The sequence below is a fragment of the Cygnus olor genome, chromosome 11 (genome assembly GCF_009769625.2).
Source record: "Cygnus olor isolate bCygOlo1 chromosome 11, bCygOlo1.pri.v2, whole genome shotgun sequence".
Taxonomy (NCBI): Eukaryota; Metazoa; Chordata; class Aves; order Anseriformes; family Anatidae; genus Cygnus; species Cygnus olor.
In genome coordinates, this window is record NC_049179.1 from 12,343,165 (window position 1) to 12,358,774 (window position 15,610).

The window sequence follows — 15,610 nt, forward strand, 5'->3', positions numbered from 1 at the left end:
TATTCACAAAACAAAATAAGAAATAGAATAATTACTGATTCATACATAATATGAAACTTCTTTTCCTGGCCTGCATTTCAGATTAACATGCCAAAATCCTGAGGTTCAAAACTCCACTTAAATAAAGCCCTGTGGACTTTCAGGAATGTCCTTGGCATAAGGTTTAATAAAATATTTTGAGCTGCATATCTATCTGAATTTAATTAATTGTGGATAGTTGAATGGCAGTTTAGCTGGTTTGCAAATTGCATAGCACAGACTGATATTAAAATTACATTGTCAGCTTCCACCACAGTGCCAAAAAAGCAGGACACTGGGCTGCACAGGGAATGTGATTGAACTGAATGAATATGGATCAAAGTGACCAAAGTTATCCCACTGTTCTCTCCCTTCATCTCCAGAACTGTTTGCTGCAAGGGAGGCCCTGCAGCTCAGGTCTGCATGGCAAGTACCTGGCTACAGAACAGGAGGGCAGGGGAGGGCGAGACATGTCCATACACCTAGTTTCAATCTGGGTTTTGCAGAAGGAGCCAGGGCAGCAGCAGCAGGCTTTGGATTCACAGTAATGTGCAGGAGGCATCTCCTCCTCCTGCAGCTGTGGGTTCAGGCCCCCCTAAAGGGGGAGTGGATAGAAGGCAGGAATATAACACGGCCTTCAGGTGGCAGATGGCTAGCAATGAAGGGTGAAGCAGACTCTTTAGTGTGGTGCATGGCATGCATGCTCTTAGGGGTTTTTGGTTCTCATCTGTGGCTCAGATGAGCTCCTTCATTTTTATTGTCTCATGACAGTGCTGGGGCTTTTTATACTTCATCTTTTACCCTGGGACTAGTGATTGAAGCAGTTTTCTACTTAATATTGGTCCTATTAAGTCAGAACATTCCTGACTGAGAAAAAGGAAATAACACCCGTCTATCCCTGAGGTCACCAGGACCTGACGCCCAGCTAAAGCTGCACAGGACCATTAGAGGTCATACACTCAAATGGATTTGTACCAGGTGATAATGAGGTCCAATGGCTCCAGTACAATCTAATCATTAAGTGAGATTTACCTCGTAGAAAAAAACTCTCCCAAACAGTCCATTACCTCAGCAGCTGCAAGACTGGATGATACTAAGGATCTAGAAACACTTATGTGGCCTTATATATTTATATGACCTTATATATTTATATGGCCTGCCATCCACAGCTCTGAACTTTGTTTCACTCCTAATCTTGCTCACCAGTCACCAGTAAAAATATACACACCCTTTGGTGTTGAACTGCTAATGAGAGTTAGTGGTCTTTCTTTTTTTTGTCTTAAAAAGAAGAAATGGATGAGACTTCTTAACATATTTATAAGTATGCACTGGATTTAATTCCATGTTGGAATAACTAGTGTAAACAGAGCACAGCCTGAAGTATTTTAATTTGTGTGTTTAAAGTTACACTTACTGTGTCTGTAAGTTGGATTTTGGAAATCGAAGATTTAATATTGGAACATTTCCCTAAAAATAAATATTTGGGGCCCAATAACTTATTAAAAACAGGACACTAGTTTAATAATTTTAGTAAACTGAGTGCCTAAAGCAATTTATTTGTTGTACCATGTGAAATGGTTGAGGGAACCATGTATCTGGATAACGAATACTGATATAAAAGCCGTGTAATTATGAAACCATGATATCCCCACTGGTCTGAACTCATTACCCAAAACATTGAAAATAACCATTTTGTTTTATAAGCATAAGAATGCACTCTAGGGTGTAGTTCATATAGTGTACACACTTATTGAATGCTTGAAACATTTAGCTTTTCACCTATTTCTTCACAGCATATTTGAAGCATATGTATATGAAGAAGCATGCAGTTTTTCAAATATCGTTTGTGTGCCATCAATGTGGTTGTCATTTTATTTATGTACCTACCAAGTGGAATAGTAGTAATGATTTCAAATTCAGGCAATTGAAGAGCGTTTTTATTTGTGTCCATTTTCTGGCTCATCAACTCATTCTGCAGGCTCAGAGTTTTTCTGTCACATACCAAAAGGCCGGGTCACCAAATACAATTGAATTGTTTTCTAGCACCCGTGTAGAGTGTTTCCCGACTCTTCCCAGCTGGCCAATTTCATTGTGCATGGAATGAGCTCGGGGGTGAGTGCCCTTGCTCCCCTCCTAGATTGCTTTGTTTCTCACCTACCTAGTGCTTTTTCAGTCTGATTAGTTCTTCTGATCAAAGTGGGGCACAGCAGTTGCCAGCAGTGAGTCAACACAGTGGTATCTGAAACATTGCAGTCAGTCTGCTGTTGCCTCCTGTGTGCCTACCCGGCCACTTCTGGGAAAGCCTGCCTGTGGTGGTAGCATTTAAGCAGCTCCCTGGAAACCTTTCCACATCCAACTGCCTGCAGTAGGATGCAGGAGGAGCTTTATAACACCCAGTGTTTCTGCACCCTGTCTGCATGAAGCTTTATGCAGTATTGGCTGCTTTTGTCAATTCATCTGATGACTGTATTTGGCCTCTCCAAGTTTTGACTTTTCTCTCTTTCCTCACTTCCCTCTCTTCATTCCTGGCATAGCGCTGTGAACACCACATCTTTCAAACTGAAATTACCCTCAGTCAGTGATTACAGGGTGGCTCTGCTTGTTACATGTACTGTGTCTTCATTGACTGCTTCTTTCACCTCTTATGTCGCTGTTTGGCTTCAGTCAGTCAGACAACAAGCAAGGCCAGCCAACAATTTAAATAACAGTCAAGGGGAGCCTTGCTTTTCAGATGGATTTTGTTTTATTTAGGTCGTTCCGCACTTGACAGTGCTCTAATGTAGGGAAAGTAATAATGTGTTCAAATTTTTGATTCACTTTTTCCATTCCCTTCATGCCTAGCGTTTCTGAGGCAGCAATAGGAAACATAACCATAATAGGATTATGTGTATAATATAAAATAATATATAATATATCTCTGTATACATTTAGGTATGTGTGTACCATCTATGTCCTTCATATAAGTATACGTTGCCTGTATCTTCTCATTGTTGGGAGTTTTGGGGAAGAAGTAATAGAATTCTTGGCTGGAGCAGGGGTATGTTATGGTTTCATGTTGTTCATGTTTTTGCATTTTTGTGACTTAGATAAAAGCTCAATATTTTGCAATCTGACTTGAATAAAGTCAGGAAAAATTTCCGTCAAGCATTCTGTGAAAAGCAGATTTTGTAAGCATGAGTGCCAATGATTAGATACTTTTCAACACTTAGTTTTCTTTCAGAGATTAAACCAAAGCTTCCAGAAAAGTATTCTGCTCATGGACCTCAGATTGTCAGTATTCACCGAGTCTATATTCAGACGAGACAAGAGAAGCGCATCAATTTTACCATAGGAAGCCGAGCATACTTACTTCCAAAAACATCTGTTGTAATTAAGTGCCCTGTACGAAGATTCCAGAAATCACTTATCCGGTGGGAGAAAGATGGACAACGCTTACAAAACTCTAAAAGACTTGGCATCACCAAGTCAGGGTCGCTGAAAATACATAGTCTTGAAGCAACTGATATCGGTGTGTACCGGTGTATTGCAGGCTCTGTGCATGAAACATTTGTACTCAAACTTATTGGTACTGATAACAGACTGATAGAACCACCAAATCTTAGAAAACATGCCAGTGAGACTGCTAATGCAGATCACAACGAGGCCAACAGCTTTGGGGCTAAATGGCATAAAATGAGCAAAATGTGGCAAATGTGGAGTAAGAAGAATGAGCTCTATCTGGGAGACAGGCAAGTAAATGATCAACCATTTCTGAGAAATCTCGAAACCTTTGGGAGTAATTCAGCAGAAGAATTTAGCTCTCGAGAATTCAAGAATAAACGACTGGAGGCAGCAGTTCTCCAAGGTGCCTACAGCATGGACACCGCGCAGTTTGAAGAACTAATAAGGAACATGAGTCAGCTCATTGAAACTGGAGAAGTCAATGATGACTTGGCATCCCAGGTCATTTATCAATTAATTGCTGAATTATCTAGGCTTCCACAACCAACCACTGAAAAATGGAAGGGGGCTCAGGATGAGAAATTTGCCTCAAAATTCACAGGCAAATCACCAAACAGAGCTGAACATTTCAGCACAAAAGCTGTTGATAAATTAATGTTTGACCAGAAGGTCCCAGTTATTATGAGGCAAAAGGAAATTCCGGGAGTTTCCTTTAACAAAACAGTAACTGTACGAATTGGAAATACAGTTTTTCTGACCAAGAATACTCATGCTGTCAATCTACTGTGTGAAACAGCTGGTATTAGTGAAGTGAAATATACTTGGACAAAAGATGGGGAGACATTAAAATCCTCTGAGAAGTAAGTAAATATCTTCTTTGAATGAATTATGTCACTATAAACTGTTAAAATCCACCCTGCTGTGCAGTGTTAAAACATATACTGCTGTAAAAATGAGATAAGCATGAACCCTGTGCCGTCCATCTTTTTATTTAATTTGTTTTCTTTCAAATGTCTGTAATGTTGTTTTGTTTTACTAACTTCCAAGTGTGTGTCCATTTCCATAATATTACATACAAGAATTTACTTTTTTTTTTTACTAGGTTAATTTTGGATGTAGCTATTTTTGTGATCTGCCTTAAACATTTCAGCTGCACCAGAAAATGAACAGATTTATACTCAATTAAATTAAGACGACTATTGGATGGATTTGTTCATTTACCAGATACAGTGGGATCACATTAAAAACTTCTGCAGTGGTATAGATGAAAGGCAGTCTTTCTTATGCCTCATCTTAAGGAGGGAAAATATCAGTTGTGTCTTCACCATCCTTCAACACAGAGTAAATTTTTAGGTATACTTGTGTCTGCATAACTTAAATTAAAAAAAAATAATAATAATAAAAAATAACTTTTTTTTAGCTTTTTAAATTTTTTAATACTTTAGAACTTGCAAATATTTCTGTTAAGGACAGTGCAGTGCAAAATAATGAAAAACCTGTAATAATATCTCATTTCAAAACTATACCTGAAGAACAAGTACAGCAAGTGTATTACACTCAGTTGTTTACTCAAGACAGAGCAAATACCTCATTGTTGATAAATTAAAAACTCACCTGATAATACTAGCATTAACTTTGTGTGAGAGCCTCTTAGAATTATAGCTAGCTCTTGAGTAATGAAAAAAATGATTCTGAAATTATAAAGACATTTTTGGATATTTCTCAACATACTTAACTGATTAATCACACTGCCAAGAAAAATATACTTCTGCAGGGCTATCAGTTAAAGCAAAGACACCAAACCAAACCATTTTTTAAAGTGCAAATGTTTTTGGAACCACGTAGCTCCCACCAGTTGTTTATTTTGTTAACTGTGCATAATTTCCCACTAATTTGTTGCAAGTAATACTTTCGTTTTTTTGGACATCATGGTGTTTTGTTTATTTGTAAGCATCTATTTGATTCCTATTGTCTACTTTCATAAATTGCCTTCATTTTAGCACAGACTGATATTCTTGCCCTTAGGATACATTGGCTACTTAGCTTTCTTTCCCAAGTCTTTGGTTTTTTTTTCCACATTAAGGTTTCTTATACACAGATGCATGTATGCGTTTATATACATATATGTATATATATTTGTGCACTCAAAAACCAGTGACAGTAATAATATTGCATCTGAAAAAGAAAGTGGGAAGGTAAGTAGGTTGTGCTGCAATGCCATCTCGCATATCTTGCCCTGAGATAGCAGGCAAGGTGTTCATGACACCTGTGAGTTTTTGGTGGAAGACTTCAGCTTTAATGATGATATTAAAACTAACAAACTAACTACAGTAATTTGGAGTCATATTAGTCCATATATTTGCAGATTCCACAATCCTGCTAAAAAACCAAGCTTGCCCTGGGGAAATTAATTTCTTGCCAAGCTTAATTCTTTTAATTGTGGTAGTCTGATTTCTTCATGCTGTCATTCCCAAGGGATTCTGGTTAGCCGTAGTAAATTTGCTGTCTTTCAAAGGGCAGCAATTAGGACACAGCTTTGCAGAAGAAGGATATCTGAAGATCCTTCCATACATATATCCTTTAGCTCTCCCCCTTTGTCACCAAAGAGGAGGCAGAACTGTTACTGCATGCACTGGTTTAGTACAGTAAGTTTCTAAAAAGTTTTGTTGCTGTATCCTCAACTCTTGCAGATAGAAGACTCAGCTGTGTCTGTCCCAGGGTTGTAACGCTTGTCTTTTCTTTAATATTCTGCAGCATGATCCTGGACACCATTGGAAAAGTGCAGATTCAGAGTCCTACTCAAAAGGAACTGGGTACATATGGATGCCTGGTTGTTAATGACTTTGGTTTTGATATGGAAACATCTTTGCTATTGCGTGCAGGTAGGACTTGTAGCATCCACAGAACTGGGGATGTATTCTTTTCATATATAAACACCTATCCCCAGCCCCATTTGATATAGTTTCTTTTGCTGGCAGTCTATGAATTCTGCCCAATTTAATAGGTAGTAATGAGATGGTCTTGCTCTAAAACCAGAGCAGGTTTGAGCTGAGTCTGCTTTTGTCTATCCCACCTGTATTTTCGGGGTGGTTCTTTGCAAACTGAATTCTGTTCCAAACATGACAAATTTAAACACAAGCTCTATATTTACAAGTCAGATAAAGCTTTTAATATTGATTATTCTTTTCCTTTCATTTCAAAGAGGTTCCTGTCATCTTGTCCTCTGTGTTAAATGTTACAAATCTGGAAGCCAGCAATCTCTCTGCTGTTGTTGGAGGTACAATCATGGCAAGAATTGGAGCAAATATTATGATTGAATGTCCAGTGAAAGGTAAGCAAGAATTCCACTGAATTTCCTTGTAATGTTAGAATAAGAAGTTTATATCTTTATATCTTGAAAGAAGCTACCAGCAAAGGCAGCGGATCATTGATCATTAGTCATTTTTTCAGTATGCGTGTCACTCAGTCCTATGAGTGCTATGTGTGCCAAAGTCCTATGTCTTTTCTGTTGGTCACTTTAACTTACACATATGTGCTATGTGTTCAGCAGGCTTTCCTTTAGAAGTACTTTTCTTTCCATCAAGTGATCTGAGGCTCCACTACAGAACTTAAAGCCCAGTGAAGTGAGTCACTATCTTACCGCAATAGCAAGCATAGCCAGCTGACTTGCTCGTCAGGGAGCTCTCCTTATCCTTATTTGAGATGCCCATATGTCTAGACCGTTGTTAAAACTGAAAATGAAATCTCCAGCCATAGTTTAATAGAACTTTAAACCTGACAGTGAAGTAAATTTACCTTTTAGAGCCATCAGTCTGCAGCTGCAGTACAGAAGACAAAGAAAAGTGCCGAGCCATGAAAGCATATAGATATTGTCTAGCATAACATCTGTCAAGCAGCATTAAGGTTAATTAAAAGCTACAGGCATTAAGCAGATCCCTGTTTCATTTTATTTTCTTGTCCTTTTTAAAGGAAAGGTAGATATTTTCTTTTTTAATCTCATCAATATTATCTTTTAAGTTTCATTTGCAAGATTTAACTCACAGTGGTGATATTCTGTCAAATATTTAATAAGCGAAGGTCAGTCCTTTGTGCCTTATTGAAGAACATACATGAAAGTGTTTGCTGATAACAATAGACGTTACAATTGTATGCAAAGAGACTTCAGAGAAATCAGTGTACCATTCACATTTATATTGCTGGGGGTGCACGTATCTGAGTGTTGATACTGAACCAGAATACTGATATACTGAGAGAAATATATATGCAAATAGTTCTGCCTACAATAGTGGCGCCAGGCTGACATATGTTAGGACATGTGGCTCTGCTATTCGCTGTTGTACCAAGGCTAATTCTTTGATGAAGTAATATTTTCCAACTATAGTTTGGCAACTCTGTGCAGAACTGACCTACATCTCAAATTCAGCAGAGAGTTAATGTCACACTGTTAATATTAATATTGTTAGGATGGGTAAGCAGTTAGCAATTTAAATATAAATTAATATTTCCACATGGGACTGTGGATTTCCAAATGCTTTAGAATTGTGTATATTACTGAGCCAAATCTTAGTTATGGTAAGACACCAGTGTTGACTTAAAATTGATTTATCTAATTGCTTTATTTCCCATCATTGCCAAGGAAGTGAGTATTACTGCTTGTGAATAAAATAGAGTTTACATGTCTTAAAATTTCTCTTAGCCTAGAAGCAGGAAAACTTATGAAATAATGTAAGCAGAGTTTTTTTCTGATCTCCTTTTTTTGATGAAAAGTAATACACCACTGACTTCAGTAGAATGAACTTAATAACACTCTATGCTAATGTTTGTCTAATAGGGTGGGACCCAAAAATATGTCCATTTACAGTGTAGTGAGATGAAGACTTTATTGTAAATGTTGATGATATATCCTGTGAATTATGAGATGAGCAAACATTTGAATCAGAAAAAAAATGTGAATATTTCTATACACTCTGAAAGTTCTGTTCCTACAAGCAGATAATGCCAAGTCTGCAAGAGCCCTTTTCTCATCAGACGTGTTGATTTATAATAATAATGTGTTTTCTTCTTGGAATAACAGCCCACTGTAAATCCTTATAAGGAATATCTAATGTGAAAATGACAGTAGTTGATTGTGACTAGCTGTCAGCTGAAGATCTCTTAGAATGGGCTGTGACAATAAAGTGATTACAAGAGAGAGCCCTTCTTTGAGTTTCATGGAAACCTTGACTAGATCTGGAGTGTCTTTTCCTCATTGTCCATTCCTCTGAACGCTCAGAAAGAAGGATGTATTTTTTTGTGGTAAATTCTTGGTCTATCTAAGCAAAATATTACTAAATAAGTCTGTGTGCCTTCATGTTCTGCTACACACTTACTTGGTATCCATCACCACAGATGACTCACACAGATTTCTCAGTGTCAAGCAGATACTGCAGAGCTATTGGACTCTTGCTAGCCCACAGCATAGCTGGGCGAAAGAAGTAGTAGCTTATGAAGAAGGTATCTGTGTGCCATGCCACTGACAGAATTCTTAAATTACTTTCAAATTTCTTGGCTTCAATGACTTCTGAGCTCTGATTTTTTTATTTTTATTTTTTCCCCTGTAGGCTGAATAACCTATAATCCTTGTTTACAGTTGTTCAAACCATTGCTTTCCCTGTGCATAAATATATGTATTAAGTTCTACATTTTGTCTAGCCATACAAGATCTATTCATATTTTCCATTATGAAACATATGAAAATCATGTATATATGCCAAAAAGGTAAGTTAATTGTTCTTTTAGGAGAGACTACCATGCCAGCTGCAAGTAGGATCAACCTACCCAATAATCTGACAAAGACAGTTGTGAAAGGTAGAGTGGAAGTGATGTTATAGGGAAAGGTCCACTTTCCAACTTTCCAACTTCCTCTACAGTTTGGCTAATAGCAAACCCTTTAACTATTCAGGGCCAGGAGGAGAACCAAGTGTGTTCTGCCTCAGGGACTCTGGGTTCATTAAGGCCATGTTATGCAGAACAGCTCTTGTTTGATGGTTTTAATGGAAAGGACATGAAGTTTAATATTATATACAGCCATCTGACTGCATTTTTTTTTCTTGTTGTTACTGATTTGGTTCTTTTAGTCCTTTTGAGGTTCTTTCTTGTGCACTCTAAAAAATGCTTTCAGAAAAAAACATTTAGAAATGTTAAAGAGAAGTGTATCCTAACAATAGAAGAACATACGAAACAGGCAAAGAAAATTTAGGTAAATTGCTGAAGCTAATAGTATAATTTTCTTTTCTCTTTTTAATTTATATTAAAACTTTTTTCCACTAATTGTTATAAGCTCATTTTATAGCTCCCACCCGAGCATATGCTAGAAGATATTCATAACATTCTGGACAGATTCATATTCCATTCTTACAGCCAAGAGCTTTTCAATCAACACATATGTTATAAATATCAATACTGATTGCTCCAAATTGCTCTTGGATAACATTTATTGTATTTGCAGAAAAGATCTTCTTGTGATTATTACTAAAATAAACTAGAACTGTCAGACTCCATTTATTGTGAAACCTTGAAAGTTCTAAGTTGAAGTAAAATAGGGGAAAAAAATATATATGTAAAATGTGCATTGTCTGCCACCTGCTGGTGAGAGAACAGAAAGGAAATACTGAGTTAAGGTTGTTTAGACTGTAAACATTATATTGCATCTCTAAAATATCTTGGCATAAAGGCTTTTAAGAGTAGAAACTTCATCTTGATCCAAATGCTACATAATTCTGAATATACTTATAATATAAGTATATATTTTATATATATACTATATATATATAATAACATTGATTAAAAAGGAGGCAAAGAATACAAAGAACGTGTTGAATCAAGGTCATCTTTTTGCACACACATTTCACAGAGATGGACCAGCTACTTACAGTAGTCAGTATTGGAATTTGAAACAAATCCAGATAAATCAAGAATTTTGTTCTCCATCTGTTCCTTCATTTACCTGCAGTATTCAAAATGTAACTTTGATGTTGTTTTTGGTCTTCTATGCTTAACCCCTCAGAAGACATCTCAGTGAAGAATAGCAGTTTATTACATCGGATTCTGGATTTCCTTTTCTTTCCTTTTCTTTCCCTTTCTTTCCTTTTATTTCCTTTGTGTATTTTTCTAAAAACAACAACAGATTTTAAAGGGATAAGTATAGCTTTATTTTATGAGGAAGGAATGCCCCTTAAAATTAGTTAAACGAAGGGGGAATCTGGATGATCGTATGCTCCTTTTTAGTATAAGTACACCTACCTTAGTTTTAGTTTGGATATGGCATAAGCTTTATAGTAAGTCTTTCAGTCCTTCCCACTTAATTATGCTTTGCTTTGTATCTTTGAACAGTCTGGGAGCCTAAAAACTGAATCCTTTTTGACCAAACTAAACTGAAAGGTGTGCCTGCAGACTGTACCTTGGGCTCTGAAATAGTAATGGGCAGAAAGTCCTGGGGGACACGTGGGACTCACCAAGCAGTCCAAAGCAAACCCCCACCCAAACAGACATCAAATGTGTTTCAGGACCTGAGTACCAACTATCTCTTTTTATAAGCACATCCCTGATGCCCTTTACATTGAGGAAGTGTCATTCAGTTAATGACATGTTTTTAGTCCTCTTTGTCTACACATCCCCAGCTGCCCATCATTGGACACAAAATACTGGCTTAGATGGACTTCAGGTCAGATTAAGAAGAGCAATTCCTGTGTAATTCTTTAATTTCTGATAAATTTTTATTTTCCAAGTCCCTGAGAATGTGCCTGCTTTATGACCATAAATGACTGGGTCCTTGGTGATAGAGCCATGGCTATCCAGTAAAGTGAAAATGCAATCACTAACCAGCTGGGCAAAACTGCCTCTGATAATAGTGCTGAATTGTAGAATTACCCTGATGTGCACCAAGCAAAGCTTTGTTGGGGATCAACTAGAGTATTTAGTCCAGCGGTGATTTCTGAGTTCACACTCGACTCAGACCTTCTTATTTAGATGTCTAATATTGTTGCCTTACTTTAATGCCTAGTTTTGAAAAATTTTAGTGTTAAATGTCTGCGGATGGAAAAAAGATCAAGCTCTCTTTGAGCTGACAGCCAGAGAACTAAACAGGATCTGACAGAGCTGTAGCAATGGTGGGATGAGAAGGGGTCTTGCTTCATGAACCTCTCTAAGGAGGTCACCAGATGTCAGTAAGTATATCTAAATCCTGCCAGATGCTGCTACCACCTAGGAAGAGGCGCTGTTGCATGGCTGCTAGAAAGAGACACAGGTTATGGCTTTGAAAGATTGCGAAAGAGCAGGGCGGTATCAGAAGACAGGAGGGAGGATTGTACCAGGTGCCAAAATGTCTCACTCCAGCTCTCAGTCCAAGTCTATTATTCCCAGTGAAGTGGGTAAGATTCATGCAGGTAATTTTAGTAGCAGCATGGCTTAGCCCTTTTAGTGTTCGCTAGAAGTTGATTGCTCAAACATAATTGAGATGACAATAAAGGCAGTTTGCAATTTCTGCTGAAGAAAATATGAAGATGTATAAATTAAAGAAGTTGTATGGTGAGTTATGGCAAATCCACTGTAGGTGTTAGTGAGTGCAGAATGAATAAAGATGACATTTGGTGTGTATATTACTGACCCAGAATCATTTCCTCTGCAAGATGACATGTGCAGTTATCCTCTAAAGTTAGGTAAACTTTTAAAGAAGTGCAGCAAAATGTGATTTGTGCCAGTGCAGTTCTGCCTTGCTCCTGAATGGGAAATACAGAATACTTTATGAGATTCTACATAGCTGGGGGAAAAATTTCTGAAGACATATCCAATGTTTTAGAGCGACTAGTTAGTAGGCCAAGATTTTTATGGTGTGTAATATTTCATAGGACTTTCAAGGTTGGAGGAAATTTGTTTTTGAACACTGAATATTTTAAGGGCACCCTATAGTGCAGATTCCATTTTTTTCCTTTTTTAAACACGTGTTTCACAGTCCCATCCGGAGCTAGAGTTTTTTTCCATAACATTTGCTGTCCCAGGGCCACTCATGGTGGAAAATGACTTTTTTTTTCATGGAACATTGAGTATTTTAGAGCTGTTCCAGTGCTAGTGGAAAATAACCTGTGCTTGAGGTCAGAAAAATAGATTAAACTAATTTTAAAGTTTTATAGCCACTTAAGTCTATAGAAGAAATTTTTAACATCAGAGGATTTAGATCCATTGCAAGATTAAGATTCTGATTTTTAAGGTATTCTAGCTCTAAGAAGGACCCAGCTCAGGAATGGATCTTTGTTCATGAAGGACAATTGTAGCCATGCTTAATTTTAAGCATGTGTTTAATTGCATTCCCTAATAGGGATGGATTTAATCCTATGCTTAAGTGCTTTCCTGACTTGGAGCCATAGGATATGATTGTTTGATTTTGCTACTAGCTGAAGTCAGTGATGCATCTCTCCTCTGAATCACTGGAATCTAAACTGCACTCAGGGATTCTGAACCTTTGGCTGTTTGGGTGAGTCGATACCTTTGGGTTCATCCTCAGCTGCATCTGAGTGGAGGTGGGGTATGAAGGAAACAAAGGTGGCTACAAGCCATCTCATACCTCTCCTCATTCTTGTACTGGCAGGGTATCAAATCAGGAATTCTTCAGCTTGAAAGCAGTATTTTTTTGAATGTAGATAGGGAATTACTTCCTTCCAGGGTTACAAACGGGAAGATTATTTTTTTTTATTTTTTTTCTTTCCCAAGGAGAAAGTCTAGAAAATGATTCCCAGAACAATTTGGTGTCTTCTGACCCACCTAGAAAGGTAATCTAATCATTCTGTAGAGGAAGCTTATGTAGATGTGATAAATTTGGACAGTAAGATAAAAGGAAAGACATGCTTTAAAACTGTCCTGGTAAGGACAAACGACAACAGCAGAAACATCTTTAATTCTAACTAACAGAGGGTGGAAAAATAGAGCAGTGAGGACTAAAAAGCCATTGTAATCAGCTTTTAAACATCTCTGTTAAGAATTCTGAACACACGTTTCCTATTTAATACGTCTTCTCTATACAATCCTGAGCTCTTGAAGACAAAGTGAATGTTATTTTTGTCTGTATAAAGTCCTTGTGTGAATCAGTGTTTGTGTAAAGGAGAGTGAAGCATCTGCATTAAGATTAAACCTTGTGCACAGGATGAAGTCCTCCATAAATCCCTAAATTCAAGTATAATTTCACCTCCATTCAGTATAATTTCACCTCCATTCACTTTGTCACCTTGAAGAAAAAAACAAAACAAAACAAAAACAAAACAAAAAAAGAACACCTAATGGCTTCTTTTTGCTTAGTTTAGTTTCTCCTTGGAAAAGGGAGAAAGTTGTGTTTGTTGTTGTTGTTGTTTTTCTTTTGTTATTCATTTTGATGGTATGCTTGAACTGTACCTGCAGTTTCTGTGTAGGGAAATTGGTGCTTGTCACAGTACTGAACAGTCTTGTCACTAGAAGAATGTGGGAATTGCATATTTTGCCTGCTTTCTCACAGGAAGTGATGGATGAGACTTAACTTAATGTGCAGTGCTGGATACCAGTAGGAAATTTTCTTACAGGGTAATAAGCATGTAGTCTAATTTCTAAAGAAAAAGTGTTGAAAATCTGCATGATGGAAGCCTTTTCAACAGAAACGTATAAAGGTGACTGCCTGTTGGGGTTGTGCTGTGTGGTGTGAGAAGGGTTTTATGCAAAGCACTGTTAAGCACAGAGACTACTAGAAAGGTAAATGAATGGCTAAAAATAGTTTTTTGAGTATCCTCCAACAGTAAGAGTTTCTCCTGATAGGAATTCCAGAAGTGATAGTATGCAAAAGAACTCAGTGTCTTTCATGACAGTAATGGCAGAAAAAGATTTTTTGCTGGCAATATAAACATACAGATAAACTGAAGCTGTCCAGAAGAACTTGAAATGTACATGCTGCTTTACTCAGGAATGCAAAGGAGCTGGAATAGAATGGATGGCTTTAATTTTTTCTCCCGTCTGTTTTATTTCGTTAATCCATTTATAGGGTGCCTATCAGCAGATACGATAGCACCACACAATTTTTTTTTTTTTTTTTCTGGCCAGATTCTGTTCTGCATCTCTCTGGATGCACAGCTCTGAAAGCTTTATATAACATTTGAGCTCTCCAGTTTTGGGTTTCCCTGAAAGGCAGGGGTAGAGGCCCCTGCTATCTAGCAAACAGCCACATCCTGCCTGCAGCATGCAGAGCCATGCCCTCTCTCCTCCCTGCATGCTATACTCCAGCAGGATAACACAACCTGTAGCAGGTCCCTGAACTCTTCTCTGAAAGGTGTTCTTCCATTCTTCCTTAGTTCAGGAAACTGAGGGTTTGCTTACTGTTAATGGCAGCTTACCCAAAACCACCTGTAAAGGGATGCAGAAGGACTTTGACTGCAATTACCAGTTGTTCTTCAGCAGATGATCCAATATCTCCCAGCTTTGCTTTCAGATAGTGAATTGTTTTCCATGTAATACAAAGGCTGGGAAGAGAAAGGGAAAATGAAATGCAAAAACTTGAAGGGTCCTCAGAAGTGACCACGAAGAGGCCAACTCAGAGGGAGTCAACACCCAATTCACATAAAAACTTAGATAAGATCTAACTTCTCAAAAATTTTAGATAAAATACAATACAGAGGTGTTCTGGTTGCCATTTTCACTGCTATTTTCAATGTGATCAGCTCAGATTTATGGATGTCCTCTGAAGGTACCTAGATAACATTCGCTGTGCTTTGTAATAACAGTGTATGTTAACCAGACACTGCTTAATAATGTTGTTTTTTCCATGATATTTATAATTGATCATTGTAAATGCACATTTTTTCCTCTTTTTCTGTAAGTGGCAGCACCCTGAAGATTACTTGGATGGATTAACTGTGCATTTCAATCCTACTGACTGTTGGACTGCCATGTGGAGCTCTCTCCTCACCTACGTTCCTTAGACCTACAATTTATATTTGTGTGTTTATATTATTCACTTTGGCAGTGATCTGATTTACTTATGTGTGTGTGGTATTGCTTGCTTGTTTCTACTAAAGAGAAATATATACAGCTTCTTGGAGAGAAGAAAAAAAAATTAAAAGAAGAGGAATCATTTGCTAGTAACTTAAATTGACTTAAGGGT

The 15,610-nt window shown here is 37.5% G+C and overlaps 1 protein-coding gene across 7 annotated transcripts in view; it reads left to right on the top strand.

The window, feature by feature from the left end:
• ADAMTSL3 (ADAMTS like 3) overlaps positions 1 to 15,610 on the top strand; it is a 190,456-nt gene that overhangs the window by 159,479 nt on the left and 15,367 nt on the right. For all 7 annotated transcript variants that reach the window (XM_040569593.1, XM_040569594.1, XM_040569597.1 and 4 more), the window contains 3 exons: positions 3,239 to 4,319; positions 6,214 to 6,341; positions 6,662 to 6,790. In XM_040569593.1, the coding sequence (XP_040425527.1) occupies positions 3,239 to 4,319; positions 6,214 to 6,341; positions 6,662 to 6,790 (1,338 nt within the window). The remainder of the gene's footprint in view (positions 1 to 3,238; positions 4,320 to 6,213; positions 6,342 to 6,661; positions 6,791 to 15,610) is intronic.